The sequence below is a fragment of the Mesoplodon densirostris genome, chromosome 3, assembly GCF_025265405.1.
Source record: "Mesoplodon densirostris isolate mMesDen1 chromosome 3, mMesDen1 primary haplotype, whole genome shotgun sequence".
Taxonomy (NCBI): domain Eukaryota; kingdom Metazoa; phylum Chordata; class Mammalia; order Artiodactyla; family Ziphiidae; genus Mesoplodon; species Mesoplodon densirostris.
The window spans coordinates 172,414,250-172,434,103 of NC_082663.1; the positions used below are offsets into that span (position 1 = coordinate 172,414,250).

The 19,854-nt window shown below is 35.4% G+C and overlaps 1 protein-coding gene across 1 annotated transcript in view; it reads right to left on the reverse strand.

The window, feature by feature from the left end:
* The window catches only part of GABRA1 (gamma-aminobutyric acid type A receptor subunit alpha1), a 57,025-nt gene that overhangs the window by 35,623 nt on the left and 1,548 nt on the right, over positions 1-19,854 (reverse strand). The window contains exons 2-3 of the mRNA XM_060092600.1: positions 17,871-17,983; positions 4,276-4,343 (exon numbers count right to left, since the gene is read on the reverse strand). Coding sequence (XP_059948583.1) covers positions 4,276-4,343; positions 17,871-17,983 — 181 coding nt within the window. The remainder of the gene's footprint in view (positions 1-4,275; positions 4,344-17,870; positions 17,984-19,854) is intronic.

Here is a 19,854-nt window from a genome sequence, read left to right on the forward strand (position 1 = left end):
GAAGGGTGGTAGGACAGAAAACCTGAAGAAAGTGAGAAAGTGGTCATAACTAAGCAAAACAAAAAAAGAAGGCAAAACAGAAGACTCCACAGAAAAGTGCCTGAACAAATAAGAAGCTCTGGTGAACACTTTGTTCAGGGTTCAGTGTTCTAGCCCACACCACTTGAGTGAAAATTCTCTCCAAGTTACCCTGTTCAATAGAGTAAGACCCTAGAGAATATGAGCCTTTTTCTGAAGACTGGGACAAAACATCCATTATATTCCTAAATAAATATTGTACTGTAGCATTCCCGCTTGCACCGTTTATTACCGTCTGTGTGTGCTTTGATTTAATACATTTTAAGCGCTCTGGAAAACAGGGCTGTATGATTGTGCTGCCTGGATATTTCTGTCAGAACCTGGTGCCCTGGGAATGTGAGGTTTGATTGCCAATTAATGGTTTTTAAAATAAAGTTAAGGAGTTGTCCTAATTTTGTTTTCTATTCCAGATGAAGTCAAATGCCTTGGGAGCTGTGGAGTCTCTAAGGACGGACAGGCTGAGTTCAAGTTGCTACCTAGCTGGGTCACTTTTCTCCTCTGGAAAATGTGGGTAATAATAACACTTAGCTAAAATGTTAGCAGGAGAATTAGAAGAAATATGATCTATAAAACCCTTAGCACGGTGCCTAACATATTGTAGCATTCAATAGTGTTGAATGTTGCTATGGTTATTATTATTAATTAGATATTTTATTAGTGCTCAGTTTAAAAACTACATTTCATGTCTTGAAAAATAGCTTTGTCATTCTGCCTTTTAATTTTGATAGCCTCTAAATCATACTGCTCTTTCTTATGGATAATTTCCCAGTAATGTAGTTTAAATGATTAATCTCAAAGTGGTAAGGTACAGTTTCTGCTTGTCACTTAGGAAACCAGTTGCAGACCTATGGCTAATTTGATCCCTTGATAGAAAAATTCAGATATTGTCTTGTTCAAGAGTTTTAGGCAAAACAGTATCACTGGTTTAGACTCCGTTCCCTTCTTCCTACCTGATATTTGATCAAAGGCCATAAATAAAAAGTGATTCATGATAATCTTAGGGTTAATGGTGTATCCAAAATCCTAGAGTGCATCTTTTGTCTAAGACAAAAGACATCATTGGTTCCTAGGGTCATACTTAATCTGAACCAATAACTCAAAGGTATGCCAAATATTTTTAAGAGAAAACTTTTTGATTGCTTATGGCTTTATTTGGGCACTGTCCCTAACAACTTCTATCGAGCATCTACTCTTTCTGAGACATCATGCTAGGTGCCAGAGATGAGAGAGAAAAGTTATTTATTATTATTATTATTAGGAGTAATATCATTATCAGTATGTGCTCTTTATAATGCTTCATCCCCTCTCTTAGTGTTTCCATCTATGAGAAGAGAGCTTCACCAGTGTAAAACTTCTGAAAGTTCTCCTTTGTCTCACACTCTTCTATTTGGGGAGGGGAGAGAGGAGGAATAATTTAATTCGACAGGAGAATTTGGAAGGAGAAATCAATCTTGCCTATCTCAGCCTCTTCCTCTTGTCTTCTGCATTTTGAATGCTGGCTGTCCATTAGACTCACAAATGCAGCTGTTCCTCTATGCTAGAAGTTTTACGTGGACAGTCGACACCCTCGCAGAGGGAAGCCAACTCTGCCTGCTGATGGGGTGGGTTAATCTGACTGGTGTGTACTCTCTGGAAACTCACTTGTCTGCAGATATAAGCCACCTTTTGCAATACCATCATTATTAGCAATAAAGATGATGTTCTCATTTTCCATATCCCTTACACTGCGGCCTTATTTCTCAAAAGGTTCAGGATTCAGGTAAGAAAGAGGGTGTTATTTACTGAGTTTCAGAAAACCTTAATTTTTAAAAGATAATATAGACTCCTAAGCCTTTCACCAAATAAGTAGAAATTCAACACTTACTGTAAAACAGCAATGCACTGTTACTGTGAGGGATGCAAAACAAGAGTGCCTTTATGTTTTTCGGCATCACTTTAGGAGAATAAGATATTTATGTAAGATAAATAACTTTACAAAGCAGTGTGCAAAAGCTAAATTGTACTTTACAGTCAATAAATGTGATTATAATGCAGAAAGGAAAAGTTAACTTGTTATTGGATTAATTTAAAAAAAAAGTTTTCATCAGGCATTTGAGTCCTGATTAGGGCTTTTGTGGAAATACAGAATTTAGATGGGTGGAGAATAGAGGAAATTTCCACAAAGAGTGCATGGCATGATAAAGGGTTCAGAGGCAAAATAATAATAGCTACTATTTATTGAGCACCATCAATAGACCATTATTTACATATCTCATTTAAAATTCCTAACAGTCTTACAAGGATAGGTAATTATAATAATATACCCACTTTAGAGACTTTGAGCCTTACAACCTTAAATGATTTGCCCAAGGTCATGCTGCTGTTAGTGATGAATTTGAATTCAGCCAGCCTGAATCCTAGAGCCAGTCCTGCTAACCCCCAGTGTTATACCTCACAGAAAGTAGTACTAACCTGATGACTAAATAGTAAATATTGGGAACAAGTGAGGTCTAGTGGTAAATTGTGTATGGATTGTATGGGATACAGGCAGAGGAGTTTAAATTTGACCTTAAACTTGACTAGGATCTATTGAATGTTCTTGATTAGAAAAGTAGCATGAGAGAATAGGGTGGTGGGAAGACTGAGTTCCAATATGGGAGAATCACAATAGGTCCTCAGACCGCAATCAATTTAGCAAAAATAATTGTATCACACAGTATTTCAATAAACTGGTCTACAGACTGACCACAATGCCAAAATGAATTGCCAGAGGAATAAATCCACAATTATGGCTAACTTTTATATTTCTATTTCTTACGTAGTAATAATGACTGACATTTGTTGAGTGCTCATGATACGCCAATGATTTTTAAGTGCTTTTCATGTATTAATTTAATACTGTGATAACCCCATGAAGTATTATTATTATTACTCCCATTTTACACATGAAGAAACTGAGGCAGAGACATATTAAGCAACTTCCTCAAGGATACACTCTTATAAATGAGGGAGCTGGGATTATAAACCCAGGCGTTCTGGTTCAGAGATCTGTATTCTTACCTAGCACTCTGCTGTCTCTCATATGCTCCACTGACTCTAATTTGTACAGTTGGTGCATTTCATAACCTCTCTTAGGTATATAAAGTATCTAATTATCCTAAGCCAGCATTTCCCAATGTATGACTCACAGAATGTCAACAAGTATCACTTGAAGAAAAGAGTTTTAGACAAATATGATTGGAACACACTAGATTAAGTGCAGTTAAACAGTTTACCTTACCTCAGGACTAGTCAGAGCTTTAATCCTGCCAAACTGGGTGCCCTGTGAATTTCCACACTTTGGGAAATGCTGGTCTAAATTGATATTTTCTGTAACTTTTATTCTGAATCATCTGAGCTACTATGAAATCAGAAGACTTTAATGTTAAGGTGGTATCAACAAAAAGGCATTTCAAAAATAGTATTTAATTAATATATCTTCAAAATATCCATAACGATGAATCTTCATGTGCTCTTTATGATTTTTTGCTTATACAGGAGCTTGGCTGTTATGAGTTAAGAAATATTATACAATATCTGCAGAGCTCTACGGATTTACCAACTCCCATCAGATAGAAGAGAAATTCATGTTAGTTCATTTGGGTTGGGAAAAGAGAGAAAAGGTATGTATTCATTTTATTCTCACTTTTGGTAATAATTTAACGATTGCCTTTTGCAATGAAGCTGAACCTTTCCCACAGGTGTTATTTCATTCTCTGTCTAATTCTGGTCAAGTATTCACTCAGCTTTTAAACACATTTCTCCTTTTTAACCAAAAATAATTCAGCAATTGCAGTGTTTATGGCTGTTTTATAATAGCGCTGGCTATCCAGAAACCTAGCATTCTTCAATCAGTATGTCCTCCTAACTAAAATATAAGGTAATTCACAGTACTTGTCTCACAGAACATAAACCAAGGCAAAGGAATAATTTCAGGGATGGAACAAAAGAAGACTGCAGTGGTTGATAACCATAAATAGGCCTGGTCTGGAAAGTAAATGGGTATTTTCTACTACATAAATATTATATGTATTACATATTACATATTATGCACACAGAGAGACACGAAGATATAGCCAAGGCATTGCAAGCTGCTTCCTAAATACCTAATCTATATTTTTTCTTTCAAAGGTTAAATTTAGAAAATACCCCAGGAAAACCAAAAATGCAGTCACTTACCATATCATGGTCTGAAACGGGTCCGAAACTGGTGACGAAGATGTCAGTCTTCACTTCAGTTACACGCTCTGATGAAGCAGGAAATTGGGACAGTGAATGTCTATCAACAGCCCTTATTAGATCTCACCACCACAAACTCACACCCAAATGGGAAATTTATAGGCTTTGATTAGCTATTTCTAAAATTGGTCCACTGTGTAGTCCTGATAATTTACTGCTTACACATGAAATTTCACAGTGAATATCTTTCAGTGGAAAAACAGAACCTAAATATGCCACTTTGGGAGACAGATTTTATGGAGAGGTCAGATGATGCTTAATGAATTCTTTAAGAATGGACACACTTTCCTGAATGATACCAAGCCATTTCATATTATAATAAAAATATGTTAGCATATGGATATGGTTTGAGCTTAAACAGACTTATACAGCTCGTCAGATGCTCCAGGTACTTAGGCTACTCTTGGGAAGTATATAGTGTACTGTAGTGAGCTTTATTAACTGTTTAAGGACTCAAGGGTATGTTTTATAAATGATTGCTTTCTGGCACTAAATCATAAGTTAATTATCCAAATTACTCCCTGGGGAAAAAAATCTGACAACCTATATAAGTTTCTTCTTCAGTTTTGAGGATGAGAAGAACATATTACGGTACAGCAAAAGTTCATTTAATAGATTCCATTTCAAGCTCAATGTGATTTTATGTTATTGGTCTCTGAGGCATATATTTCAACCAATAAAGCGTATGTATTATAGTTTGGTGACAACTCAACACAAATATTTTCAAGGAAATACAGTCACTCACCAAAAAAAAAAAAAAAAAGAAAAAAATATTGCCTGTATAAAAGGAAACACTTTGTTAAGAGGTGAAAATGAAAAAAGATGACTCCATAATTTTCAACTTTAGCTCTGAGAAATACTTTTCCAGTATTTTAAGCAATTCAGTCCAGTATTTTAAGCAATTCATTTCATTTATCAGGACATTTGTATCTTTGATGTAGGACATTAAAAAGGTGATCCAATACATGCAATAAGAATTCTTTTGAAAATCAAAACTTTTATCCCTTAGCAATTCACTTGTAAACAGGTAATACTTTCAGTATAAATTTGGCTCAACAAATGATATAATAATTTTGAGGTGGAGATAGTCGCCTCAATAATCAATCTAATATTTTTAGGCCATTCCCCCCCAACAATTTGACGGGCTCCAAAATGCTTAAATGAGCCCCCTGACATAATAGTTATGTGGGGTTCACTGTTTAACGTTTCAAAATAGAGGAGGTAGTTTGAGACAAAGAGAATAGAGATGTGTTTTTAGAACTCATTTCCAACCTCAGCTTTAACATCCAACATCCTGCAGCAACTGCATCGCTTAAGAAGAGCAGCTGTCAGCAGTAAGTCTCAGCTGTATTAACCACTTGCCTCTCATACCAGTTCCCCTTCTCACCCCTTCCAGCAGTCACTTCCGCAATGTATACCTCTCTCTATTGCACACTCTCTTTCCATATATATATATTTTTTTACTAGACTGATTATTTTCTTAGTTTAAATATCTGCTATTTCTTATGACTCCATCAAGAGCTCACACTTTATTAGAATGTCAGGAATGACTTTCAATTAAAAACCATAATGAAAAGAAAATATATGCTATCTAGTCACAAAAGCTAGAATCTATCTTATTAATTGAGCTCACTTTCATCTTTCTCTTTCAAGATTTCCCCTTCTAGATCAAGCAGAAAACCTCATTTTGTTCCCAAGTTTGAGTTTTGGTTCTCTCCAGATTATAAACTCTAAAATTTATGGTGAATATCTTACAGATTTGAGTGACAGTTATGGAATTAAAATTATGTCCTTTCTTTCATTTTTATTTTTATGCCAGAGATCTGTCATTAAATGCATAATCATTTGGGAAATATATACGAATCTCAGTTTGCACACTTGCAAGTGCTTGGTGGTGTGGGATGGTTCTCTTTGACTCCTTTATCACTATTATCCATTTCGGGGATGTGAGGAGGGTATAATTTCTACACTTTAAGGTAACTCCCCAAAGTAGCTAGCTTTACAAAACTTGACTTACCAGATGTTTTAGGGGCAACCAATCTTTTCTTTTCTTTTTTTTTTAAATGCTGGAGAGGGTGTAAAGAAAAGGGAACCCTCCTACACTGTTGGTGGGAATGTGAATTGGTACAGCCACTATGGAGAACAGTACGGAGGTTCCTTAAAAAACTAAAAATAGAGCTACCATATGATCCAGCAGAGAAATCCATAATTCAAAAATATACATGCACCCCAATGTTCATAGCAGCACTATTTACAATAGCCAGGACATGGAAGCAACATAAATGTCCATCAATAGAGGAATGGATAAAGAAGATGTGGTATGTATATATATATATATATATATATGTATATATATACAATGGAATATTACTCAGCTATGAAAAGAATGAAATAATGCCATTTGTAGTAACATGGATGGACCTACAGATTGTCATACTGAGTGAAGTAAGTCAGACAGAAAAAGACAAATACCATATATCACTTATATGTGGAATCTAAAAAATAGGGTTCAAACAAACTTATTTACAAAACAGAAATAGAGTTACAGATGTAGAAGACAAACTTATGGTTACCAGGGAGTAAGGTGGGGGAGGGATAAATTGGGAGATTGTGATTGACACATACACACCACAAATCTGTTTTATCTAGCATGATAAAATGCTCTGAAGAAGTGAGCTATCCACTTGCCCAATATATGGACTATTTCCCTCTGCTGATTTTAGATTGTTAGCAGATGATTCCATCTTCAACTTGGGGGGGTAAGATAATCAGAAGAGAACACTCACTTTCTATATTTTCCCTTCTAATATATTTCCCTTGTCACACATCCAAACAGTTTTCTTTGATTTGTCATCAGCTGTTAGTAAGTATGCAGTGGAGCAAGAAGTTTCCATTGCTGTAAAACTCTGCTTATTATGTATGCCTCCAAAAGATTTGTCTTGCACATTAGCATGCTAATATTTCTAAGAAACCATGTTTTAAATAAACATGGTCAACTTCATCTACCCCTGTGTTTCCCAAACTTACTTGAGAATGCTACTCTAAAACATTACAAAAGCTTTAGGGTAAGCATGAGGCCCATATAACATATTATGTTGTTTATAAAATTTTTTTTAAGTTCATAGTATAAGTTTAGAAACTCCAGAAAAATATTTTTAAAAATTTAAATTCCCTGGAATACCACCTTCCACATAAATCCACTGTAAATATCTTTTTTTTTTTTTTTTTTTTTTTTTTTGCGGTATGCGGGCCTCTCACTGTTGTGGACTCTCCCGTTGCGGAGCACATGCTCCGGATGCGCAGGCTCAGCGGCCATGGCTCACGGGCCCAGCCGCTCCACGGCATGTGGGATCTTCCCAGACCGGGGCACGAACCCATGTCCCCTGCATCGGCAGGCGGACTCTCTACCACTGTGCCACCAGGGAAGCCCCACTGTTAATATCTTGATGTATTCCCTTACATATTTTCTTCTATTCAAATATACACTTAATGATTATCCTCAAACCACATTCTCACTCAGTTGAGTACAATCTCAGAGACAAGGAATAGGATCCTTTGACCAAAGTGTGTCTTTCACTCCAGATCACCAGGGAGTCCGTGAGTGGCATGTGAAGTCATTCTGCTTTAAGATAGAAAGTTTATAATCTGGAGTGCAAAGGTTCAATATAGAGGGTTGTTGTGAATCAACTTCAGCCAAACTGTAAATAGAGGCATGGTTAACTTGCTTTTTTGACAAAGAAATGGTGGTTTGTAATCAAGTGCTCTTCAGGTGTACCAGGCTTAAATGGAAGATGAGCTCATACCTGTGTGCTTTGGCTGAGAGCTAGGGCAATTGCTGAGGAACCTTATTTTTTCCCAATTCTAGAAAAACGTTGTCATCCTCCCCTCAACATGAAATCCCTGTTGTAGGGGGATATATATATATATATATATATATATATATATATATATATAAAATATACATATATAATTTATTATTTAAGGAACATTGAAACAATTTAAATCACGTTCTCTAATATTAGACTTTATTGACTTAGCATTAGACTCTAAAGTGTTATTAGAAATACCTATAAAGTACTCAAGGCCTTTCTATGGGTCACGTGAGGAAAAGTCAAAATATTTTTATGCTTCGATATATTCTATTTAAGAACATACAGCATGAGTCAGAAACTTCTGATGAAGTTCATCTAGGAAGATTATACACCTAGCCAAAGTTAAACATGAATGAACCTCTTATGTAATGAGGAAATTGTATGCAAGTGGAAATCAATTAAAATAACTCAGTTGGAAGAAATGTTCAGAGAGTAGATTATTCAGCAAATAATTTTTTTCAATCATATATTTTCATCAGAATAATCCTTCTCTGTCCAATGTAAAAAAATCAACAGATTCTTTCAAATTAGTATAACTGAATACACATGTTCAAGTTTTCAAAGGATAAAGATAGAATGGAATTATATAAAATGAGATTATGATGATGATGGTTGTTATTGCAGTGACTAAGAATATCTTAAGATAGTACATCAATGTAAATGAAGTTTATGATAATAAATTAATTAAAATCAGTCTTTAAACAAGCACACTCTTCAAAGATATGTTTTACATACAACATATATATATATAATTTATAAACATATATGAGCACACACACATATATGTACACAAACACACACATATATGTATACACATATATATACACACTATATTATATCCCTCTATAACAGCCAGACAGCAGTAAATCTGTTTTTACTGGGGATTTCCTACAGTGTTGATATCCTGCTGATAAGTTTTGAAGTAACAGATGTTTTGAAGTGATAATTCAAAAAGATGATTAGTGCTTGAGGCAGAAATGAGAAAAGCAGTGCAGTATAGTGAGTAATAAGCACATTGGATTAAGAGTCAAAACACTTGGATTTTAACTCTGATTTTCCTAGAGAACAAGCTGTATGTCTTTAGGTACAATCCTTTAATGTCCCTGAGACTCTTTTATCACTTCTTTAATGAAGAAATAATACCTGCACAGTCAACTCCATTGCATTAGAGTGAGGGTCAAATAAGATTTTAATGCCAAAAACACTTTGAGATGTATTTACTGGGTACATGAATTTAGTCAACAAATGTTTACTGAGCATTTTCTATGTGCCAGGAAGGCACTGTTCCAGGTAATAGTAATATCAGTACATTGATGAGCAAAAGTGCAATTGCTCCTTTTCTTCTGTAGCATATCTCACAATCTTAGGTAAAACATATTTTAGGTAAATAGGTTAGAAACATAGATAGGTAGGTAGATAGATAGCTAGGAAGAATTACATACGTAGTTGTGTACGAACACATATGCACAAATTATACTAGTTAATGTCAGATCATTATAAATGTTCTGAAAGAATGTCTTTGAAGAGATGACATTTGAACTGCAACCCAAAAGGTGAGAAAAATTCAAGGATGAACAGAGACAGGGAAAGACATTTCAGGGAGAGGAAAGAATAAGGCAAAGATCTGAGGTGAGAATAGATGTGCTTGACTTAAGAAACAGAAAGTCCAGTACATCTGGAGCTTGGTGATGCTGATGATCACGGTACAAGATGACACTCTAGAGGAAAGAGGGGCCACACCTAAAGAGCTTCTTATAGAAGCAGCTGACCTTTGTTCTAATGCAATAAGAAGCTTTGGGTAATGAAGTGAAGGAATGTTACTTGCAGTTTAAGAAGACAGCTGATGTGTGAAGAGTGGATTTTAAGAGTGACTAATTTTAAAAATAATGGAAGAGGGAATAAATAGTGAAGAATTGTAGGTGGTGTTTCCTTAGGAATCCCTATTACAACAATTTATTTGATATGGCATTGGCCCTATTTTCACTGGAAATGCTGTCTATTGAGGAACTCAGAATAATATTCACTGGGCCCAGTTCTGTGTACTCATAACTTATGAAGGAGGTTTATTGCCTCCTTCAAGCTACTTTGCTTCTATTAATTCACAGAGGCAGTCACTATATGGAGAATGAATTGGCTAACATTAGTCATCATAAAAAAGTATTTCTTGGGCCTCCCTGGTGGCGCAAGTGGTTGAGAGTCCGCCTGCCGATGCAGGGGATACGGGTTCGTGCCCCGGTCTGGGAGGATCCCATATGCCGCGGAGCGGCTGGGCCCGTGAGCCATGGCCGCTGGGCCTGCGCATCCGGAGCCTGTGCTCCGCAACGGGAGAGGCCACAACAGTGAGAGGCCCGCATACCGCAAAAAGAAAAAAAAAAAAAAAAAAAAAAAGTATTTCTTAAAACCCCACTTTGAAAGGGTCCAGTTTGGAAATTGAAAGTATCCTGAGCTCCCTACATAACCATCAATTTATACTCCTGGATTGGACAATGTTTCAGCTCCCTGCCAATCTGCCTGGAGCAACATTTTTGCTCCTTGTCCTTCATTTCCATTCCCTTAATTCTTTAGAATAGTTGGCAATTTTCCCCTCCCTGATAACGTAGAGCAACTTAATGTTGGTGATATTCAGCTACTAAACCTGGATATGGGGTAGAAAATCACATTTTGAGGTGTCTGACCAATACCTGGTCCTTTGTGTTCCAAGAACTCAGATGATACAAGAATCTCCCAGGGCAAAAAAGGTAAAGTTTATTACAGGAGACATTTATTTCTTCTCGACTGAGAATTTGCCTCCTTCCCTCCTTATACCATGGCATTTTCTATTGGGAGAGAGCAAAGCTGTAGAGAAGAATGTGATTGCTGTGTTGGAGGAATACGTTTCTTTTGGTCTGTAGAAGTCTTGATCAAAATTGCCTAACCTCAGGGCTTCCCTGGTGGCGCAGTGGTTGAGAGTCCGCCTGCCGATGCAGGGGACGCGGGTTCGTGCCCCAGTCCGGGAAGATCCCACGTGCCGCGAAGCGGCTGGGCCCGTGAGCCATGGCCGCTGAGCCTGCGCGTCCGGAGCCTGTGCTCCGCAACGGGAGAGGCCACAACAGTGAGAAGCCCGCATACCGAAAAAAAAAAAATTGCCTAACCTGCAGTAGCTTTGAGGTATCCTACTTTCTGTTCCTATTATCGAATTTTAATTATATGAGCATAATAATATAATATCATTATATAGTATATATATATATTATGGAGGGATATGGCATCCACTTAGGACTTGGTTTTAAGTTCTTCAAAATGGCCGAGTCCATGACTATTAACGATGAGATTCTTACTTCAGAAATACTACAAACACTATTTTTCAACTATGGGATTCTTACCTCAGAAACACTACAAACACTATTTTTCAAATAAAGAACTCAAGTTCAGGCTGCAAGAAAAAATCATATACAGAAAAAAATATATGTATATTTTTTAATATTTCACATTGGTTCTAGAATCAAGATAGGAAATGGAAACTATATAAAAAGTCCAAAAGTAACTGCACAAAATATAAACTACAGCTGTTGACTAATAATTTGGCCTGTATAACTTTAGCAAAATCTCAGTGGCTACATTTTATCTTAGGAAATGCTTGGCAAGATGATTTATATACAATAGGAAAAGATGGAAGCAGAAAGTTTCTAAATATGCTAGAACATTCCTCTGGGCATCTCAGTTGGATTCATTAGATGAGCTGGCTTCATGAGCTGACTGGATTTCTCAGCCAGTAAAGGTTAAAAGGTGTTCTCTGTTCATTTTAACAATTCCTCTTGGGTTTTTGGTAAAATTCAACTGAATTCTAGAATGTCTAGATATAGTATTTCAGTGGAAATAGATTGCATTATGCCAAAGTCTGAGCATCTGCTCCACACCTTGCATTAAAAGCACCAGATACACCTATAGAAAATTCAAAAAGAAGAATTCCAGAGTAGAATTTCAAAAGCTGATATGAAAAGCCATTATCTGGTAAAGAAAATGTAACAACAACAATAAAAGAAATTGGATAAATCTAACCTTTTTAAATTTGGGGGGGTGGTATTGTCGGTAATTTAGAATCTTTTTATTTTACTGAAGGTGAACACATTATGACACAGATATCTTGCCCTCTAAATTTTAGAAATTCTGGCTTTTTAATATAAATACAAAATGTGTGTTTTAAGTTAGGTGAACATGAATAAAATGGTTGCCTCTGATCTCAACATCACACAAGATACAAAAACATAATAAAAGATCACATGAATATCAGATATCATCTTGAGATAGAACAAAGTCTAGTCACCTAAAGTTTAGAGTTGCACAAAATTTCACAAGTTAATCTGATTTTTTTTCTCCAGAACACTCTTAGTTTCCCACCTTTACTTATTTTGACCTAAAGAAACATAACCCAATATCCCAAGCTAATTCCCCAAGGAGCCCATACCACCTTGCCAGTAGCACTCATATCCAACCCAGTCTCCTTGCCTTGTTGGAGATGCTTATATCTTAAAGCTAAGATCTCTGGCAATAATCGGGCTAAATGAAGTCTAAAAGGTTTCCTACAGGCATAAAAAATCAAAAATTGGGAAAATTAAGAGGATAAGGAGTAAGTCTGCTTTGAAGCATAGATTTTTTGTTAAATAGTATGTCGTGCTAAAATACCTTGAGAGAAAAATCCCATCTACATTCCAGTCACAAATACTCAACTGATAGCTTCAATTAAGTAAAATCTAAAACAAACAACTTCCCCCAAATTCTATAACACTTATAGGAAAAAGAAGAAAATCTTAACTAAATGTGTTAAACATACAGTAGGAATAAAGCCCATTCTCTACCTCCATTCCTACCTACCTACCTACCTATTACTTATTTACTTCTCCCCTCATCCATCTGGGTTTGTCACATGATGAGTACACATGTGTACTCTTTCAAAAGAAAGAGAGATGTAGCCTGTATATATGGTGTGGCAGAAGGGAAGGGAAAGATGTCACTGGAAGGGCATTTCTTCTTAAAAATCTGAAAACTTTCTTCAGAATGTAGTTTTGGATCTATGTTTCTGGATTGTTCTTACTCCCTCTCCCAGAGTGCAGGGAAAGCCAAAATGATGGTGGCTGAAATTTTACCCAGATAGGTGTAATTCAGGGGGAGCATCATTTAACTTTTTCGGAAGTTGGAGAAAATTCAGGCTTCTTTCGTTTATTAGATTCAGAGTCAATAAAGAGAAGCCTTGAGGAAATGGATTTTCTCAGAAGGTGATTGGTTTGGTCTTGATTTAAAGCAAAAAGAGGAATCTTGATTAACCAAGGAACACCTGAGCCTACCCATCCTCCTACCACAGATGCCTTTTCCATTTTCTCTAAGTTGCTCTCCTTCACCTTCTCCAGCCCTCTCACTTTTCTCTGTTCTTTCTCCTTATTTTCAGCACCCTCTTTTGCTCTCCTTTCTTCTGTAACCTTTTCTTTCTTCTCTTGCCATTTTTTTTTTCTGGATTTTATCTCCTCCCCTCCCTCAACCATTTTATTCTTCTCTAGTGACCATGCTTTAGGCAAGAGCTTTTCAAAAACATTCTTCAGGCCCTGGTTGCAAGGACGAACCAGCCCTCCACACCTTGCCCTCAAAGAAAGAGATATTAAATGAGAATGAATCCAACAATCACTGACAGTTTCGATTTGTATTTTCTGACTACTGACTATTTCAATTCAAGTCCATTTAAAGGTTTCTTCATTAATTTTGTACTTAAAATATGAACTTGCCAACATATTTTTCTCTTTACATCCCTGAATAGAGTATATTATTAGAATTCCACACAGTCTATCCTTTTTAGTTCTTTTATCTTTTATCTCATTTAAAAAGATAAGTGTCTTCCAGGATATCTCTCACTTTTTTTTTTTGCGGTACGCGGGCCTCTCACTGCTGTGACCTCTCCCATTGTGGAACACAGGCTCCGGACGTGCAGGCTCAGCGGCCGTGGCTCACGGGCCCAGCCGCTCCGCGGCATGTGGGATCCTCCCGGACCGGGACACGAACCCGCGTCCCCTGCATCGGCAGGCGGACTCCCAACCACTGCGCCACCAGGGAAGCCCAAGGATATCTCTCTTTATGTTGCCCTTTTCTTTCTACTTTCTCAGGATTGCTCTTGACCCTGAAAAGATAGCCTTTTAAAATAGTGTTACAGTATCTGCAACTGATTCCTATCATCTGGATGAACCATGTTATATATCTGTTTTCTTAGTTATTGGATCCAGGGTGTACATCTCCAAAGAAAAATGTTACACTTTTGGATTCTGTGTGTGTTTCTGAAAAACAGGTCATGATGAATCTGCATGTACAAGAGTTTCTTACATTAGCCTCAAGTCTTAGCTTATCACATTTCTATATTTTCTCAAGACATTCAGAACAAAATATCCCTGACTTCTGCACAATGTTGTTATTTTTATAAAACCAGACTTTTATCATATTTAAGAAGAGGGTGGCCTTCTATCTCTTGCGAGAGAAGATTATCCCAGCTGTGATCATGAACCTACTAAGAGGAATTTTTACCGCCCTATAAGCTAATGATAATCTTTCAAGTATTGCCTCTACATAGTTTTCACATCTGAAAGCAAAAGGATCATGTAAAAAAATCCATTTTTATAATGGAGAGCTACTAGAATGCATGTCATACTTAGCTTACCAGAAATCTATGGTAAAGAAATAAAATTAAATAATTTTGAAGAAATATATATATTAATTTCAATTTATAGCATCCAAAAACCATGGTGTTAACATTTTTCTCTATTCTGTAGCTGATTATGTTTTATAAGATATCTAAAATCTGTGTTTAATATTTAAGATGTTTTCTGAAGACAGATAAACATTCTCAAAATGTACTTAAACATGTTAAGATGTTTTCTAAAGACAGATAAACATTCTCAAAATGTATTTAAATGTGTTAATGAAAAACAAAAACAAAAACGTGTTAATGATTCTGGAGATACATGTAGTAAACACATGCTATATATGTAATAAACACATGCCATTATATCCCTTAAGACTTAAAAAGCATGACAAAAAAATGACAAAAATTTAGTTAGTATTAAAGTTTTTTCATAAATCTCAAATCCATCAGATTTAATTGCAGTATGCTCCAGGATGATACATAAAATAGAAATAGAGGAAACTATTTGGGCTACTTTTTAATTTGTTTTCATGTCTCTCATAATCTCAAAATCACTGTTTCCAGAAATCATAAATATCAGAAAAATCATCTTTAGCAAAAATTAAAGCATATCCATTCTTTTTGATTTTCCTGAGCCCTTGAATTCTCTATTACTGTAGCATATTATATCCATTTCAATTAAAAAGAATATATCTTGTCTATATTTAGCCAACTACTATTTCTGTTCTTTAAATATCTATTTTTGTTATTTTGAGGGGATTAAGTAGGTAATAAAGTAGATTCCACCAAAACTGCAGCCTGAATTAATGTAGTTGTTTCTGTTAATAAATCCACCATTATCTTGAGTCTTGAAAATTAGCTTTTTGACCCATTCTTAGTCTATATTATACATCCTCAAGGTCTGTGGCTCTCCAAGACTTAGGCATGCATATGAGGAGTAGGTGAAATGCTTCCTGCTTATACTATATTTGATTAAAGAGTTAATATACACACTTATTAAAGAGTTATTACACATAATTAAATGTAAATGGGCAGTCACAGGCTTGTTATTTGTACTCCAAATAATACGACCAAACAGCTGATTATTAAAGAAGGGGTGTGTGTGTGTTTGTGTGTGTGTGTGTATGTGTAAAATTGTTTAACAAACTGAATACTATGCACAGAACTTATAGAGGATAGTCACATTCACAAGGTAAAGTATTAAATGGGATTTCCTAAACTAGAATGAAGATAAGATTTTCTAGCTGTGTTATAAAAGCCTGCTGATTTTCTAAGGAGATACCACGGAGAAGGAAGAAGAATAAGTAAAGAGATCAGATGCATGCCCATTAGTACTTTAAAAGTCTTCTTTTTAAAAGTTATTATCACTGTCCTGAATTTCTTCTTTTTGTATGTTCCTCCGCCACCTGCAGTTTTTGTAATTTATTTCAAATTTTATGAACCAAGAACAATTTTTCTGAAACCACTCCAGAGGTTTAGATATACACAGACCTTATATTAATACATCACATACACATTTATGCACTCCATTTTGTGACCAATGCATTTTGTTCCTTAATATTTTTTCAAAGAACTTAGTAAAAGGAAACCAAGTGGAATGCAAACCTGGAGGAATTTGTACAGTGTGTCCTAGAACGAATGCTTGAGATCGATAGGAAAGGACACCTGGTAAGACCTTTGACCTCTGAGACACTAATGACATGGGCAGCCTCAAAACAGACCTACGATCCATATCTGTGTCATTACACTGCCCAGAGTATTAACAGGAAGACTCTAAATCCATGTTACCATGAATTCTTAACCTTCACATTCTTTGCATAACTTTGCTGTCTAGATGAAGAAGAGATGAATTTCTTAGTATTGTAATTTCATTGTAATTTAAATATTGCTATTAAATAGTTTCAACAAATGCTCTGGAGTAAGTGCAGCATAAGTTATAGTTGGGAGTCATAGATTCTATCCTTGGTTTCCTATGTGACTTTTTTTTTTTTTTTTTTTTTTGCGGTATGCGGGCCTCTCACTGTTGTGGCCTCCCCCGTTGCGGAGCACAGGCTCCGGACACGCAGGCTCAGCGGCCATGGCTCACGGGCCCAGCCGCTCCGCGGCATATGGGATCCTCCCAGACCGGGGCACGAACCCGTATCCCCTGCATCGGCAGGCGGACTCTCAACCACTTGCGCCACCAGGGAGGCCCTCCTATGTGACTTTGAACAATAATTTATTTCCTTGCTTCACTTGTTTTACTCTGAGATCAATATTTTGTTTTGGCTTCGTTAGTCTTTGTTTAACTAAATAAGATAGGTTGATTATCTTACTCAAGGATTATTTAAATAAGTGTGTAATGCCTTGCACTATTTACTCTTATTGTCATAAATACTGTATTATTAAGTGCTAACTTCTCCCTGAGTAGAAATTCATTAGTAAAACCAATGAACTGGTATCCAAAAAAAAAAAAATACATTTTAACTATAGAAAATTAGGGTTTAAGTTTAAATTCACAGTCAAAAAAAATGCACACTATCATCTATCTCGTTCACCTTTTATCCTAGAGTTGGGGGTAATCTAACACAAAATAGTGGATCAATATGTAATATTCCAAAATCAATGTTTAGAGCAATAGATTCAGAGATATTCTACTTGAATTCAATGCAAACCTAGCTATGCCTAATGAAACAGTGATGCAGAATTTGGGCTGGAAGAGATGATATTACCCCCCTTTTTCCCTTGTAAAATCAAATCATACATGGAAAAGATTGATTATCAAGTAAATGTAACATTTATTTCATGACATTATGAGAAGTTTGAATCTGCCTTCTACTATGTATGGGTATGTGCATGGAATGACCATGGAAAATTGAATTAATATTGAGCAATATACTAAAAATAGGATGTCATTACACTATGTGCTTCCATTCTTATTACTTTAACATGTAGAGGGAAGCAATACTTTAATAGTAAATGTTTAATATTGTTCTGTAAAATAAAAACACAATAATGCTACCCACCTCCCAATCCTGGTCTCAGGCGATTGTCATAACCATCTAGGAGTCGGTCCAAAATCCTAGTGAAGACAGTGGTGTTGTCTTTAAGTTCATCTTGTAATGAGGGTTGTCCATAGCTGAAAAAAATGTAAAGGGAGGCAATATCTAAATTATACATTTCTACTAAAACCTTTTTCCAAATAAAACCTTCTGCAATTTTCCAACTTCCTTTCTACTGAATCTTAATTTGAAAATTTCTTCTGGTAAAGTAAAAAAATGTCATAGTTTAATTCTTACCATTTTTTCATATTTGTTCTCATAGATGACATGCTCTTTATTCTAATATTTCTAACTATGGAAGGAAAATTACAGGAAATGAGGTGTGTCTTTACATTTATAATTCTCAGAGTGTATACAATGTTGTAATGAATGTTTTCTCTGGGCAAGCAAGAACATTAATGCACTTTAGTAAAAAACCTAAATCTGGGAAACTTCTTCCCAAATTAAAAAAATTTATTTCTGAGCTACCAAAATACTTAATAGCTTTGTTTTCATTTAATTTAACATGTAGCATAATCCTAAGATTTCATCTACCAACAACCGTCCCTTTATCCACTTCATATATATCTATGTTTTGTGTTTTTGATGTTCTTTCTGGTATTTAGATGAGAAAAATAGATAAAACTTGTTTCTTAGGATAATTACATGTTCACACCAGTGTGTAATTTCCATTCTTCTTAAGGTTTATGAACCAATTTTTATAATTTTGTCTATTCAAACCTCTAATTAATTGAATTTTGTCATTTCTGGTCTTAGAAGTAAAAGATACCTTGGAAAAGATATGGTCCAGTAATCTTAATTTATGGTTTTACTAAACTAATGCAGGATTAGCGTTTTAAGAAAACACAGCCATTTGTAGAGTTTGAACTAGAATCCAGCTTTCTTTAACTTTTAGTCTAAAACTTTATTTTCATTTTTCTATATCAGAGTAATTGTTCCTATTTAAGTCTTTCTATGTGAAGGTCTAGTTTTTATCCCTTACCAGTCATTACTAGTCTTTGAATTTTGACCACATAATGACTGCAGTTCACATATTATGTATTTATTGCATCAATCACATTATTATCTATGCTCCTTAAATCATATTTTATGTAATGATTAGAATGACACCTCCAAAATCCTTTGAGAGAAGAGTATTCTATCTTAGGAGGGATCACACTTACTGATATATTTCAATGATAGCTCTGACCTTGAGCAAAAAAAAAAAAAAGAATATAGAGTGTGAACTAAAAAACTGACACAAAAATATCACTTTCATACTTTCAATTTAATATGCTTTTGGCATCTCTCTTGTGTGTTTATATTACTGATCAATCTAAGAAAAATAATAACATTTGAAACCAGGGTTCACTGATTTGACAGAAGCAAGAAATATAATCAAAGTATCAATTCAAAAACAAACACTATTGTTTGGGTAATAATGTTATACTGGCAAAATGCAAAACTTTTCTGATAAAATTTTAATTTAATAAGCTATTATAACTAAAAGTTATTCATGATATGAAATATATGAAATGTACCTCTATGAAACAGTTCTCCATTCTCCTAAATTCAACATTAATACTGTGCAGATTGAGGGTTTACTCTCCTTTGGCAGAATTAAAGATCTTACTAGTTTTTGAAATCAAATTTTCAACGAGCGCTGTGTCTTTCAGGATGTCTTGCTAGCAGATGACAGCAGTAAAGCAAAAATAGTTTTCTGAATACAATTATTTATAAAAACTCATTATCACAAAACCTACTGCCATGCATGCATCTTTCAAGGATACTGGAAGGTCATCTTGATAAAGGTGGAAAAGAAATGCTAACACACTTTGAGTTGTGACGAGAGCCTGACCAAGTAGTCTAAGGAAGAACCACTAAAATAAGAAGGGAGAAAATGATGAGATGGGGTGACATGACAGAGCAAATTAGATTGTTAATATGATTCCCAAAATATGGGGTGATC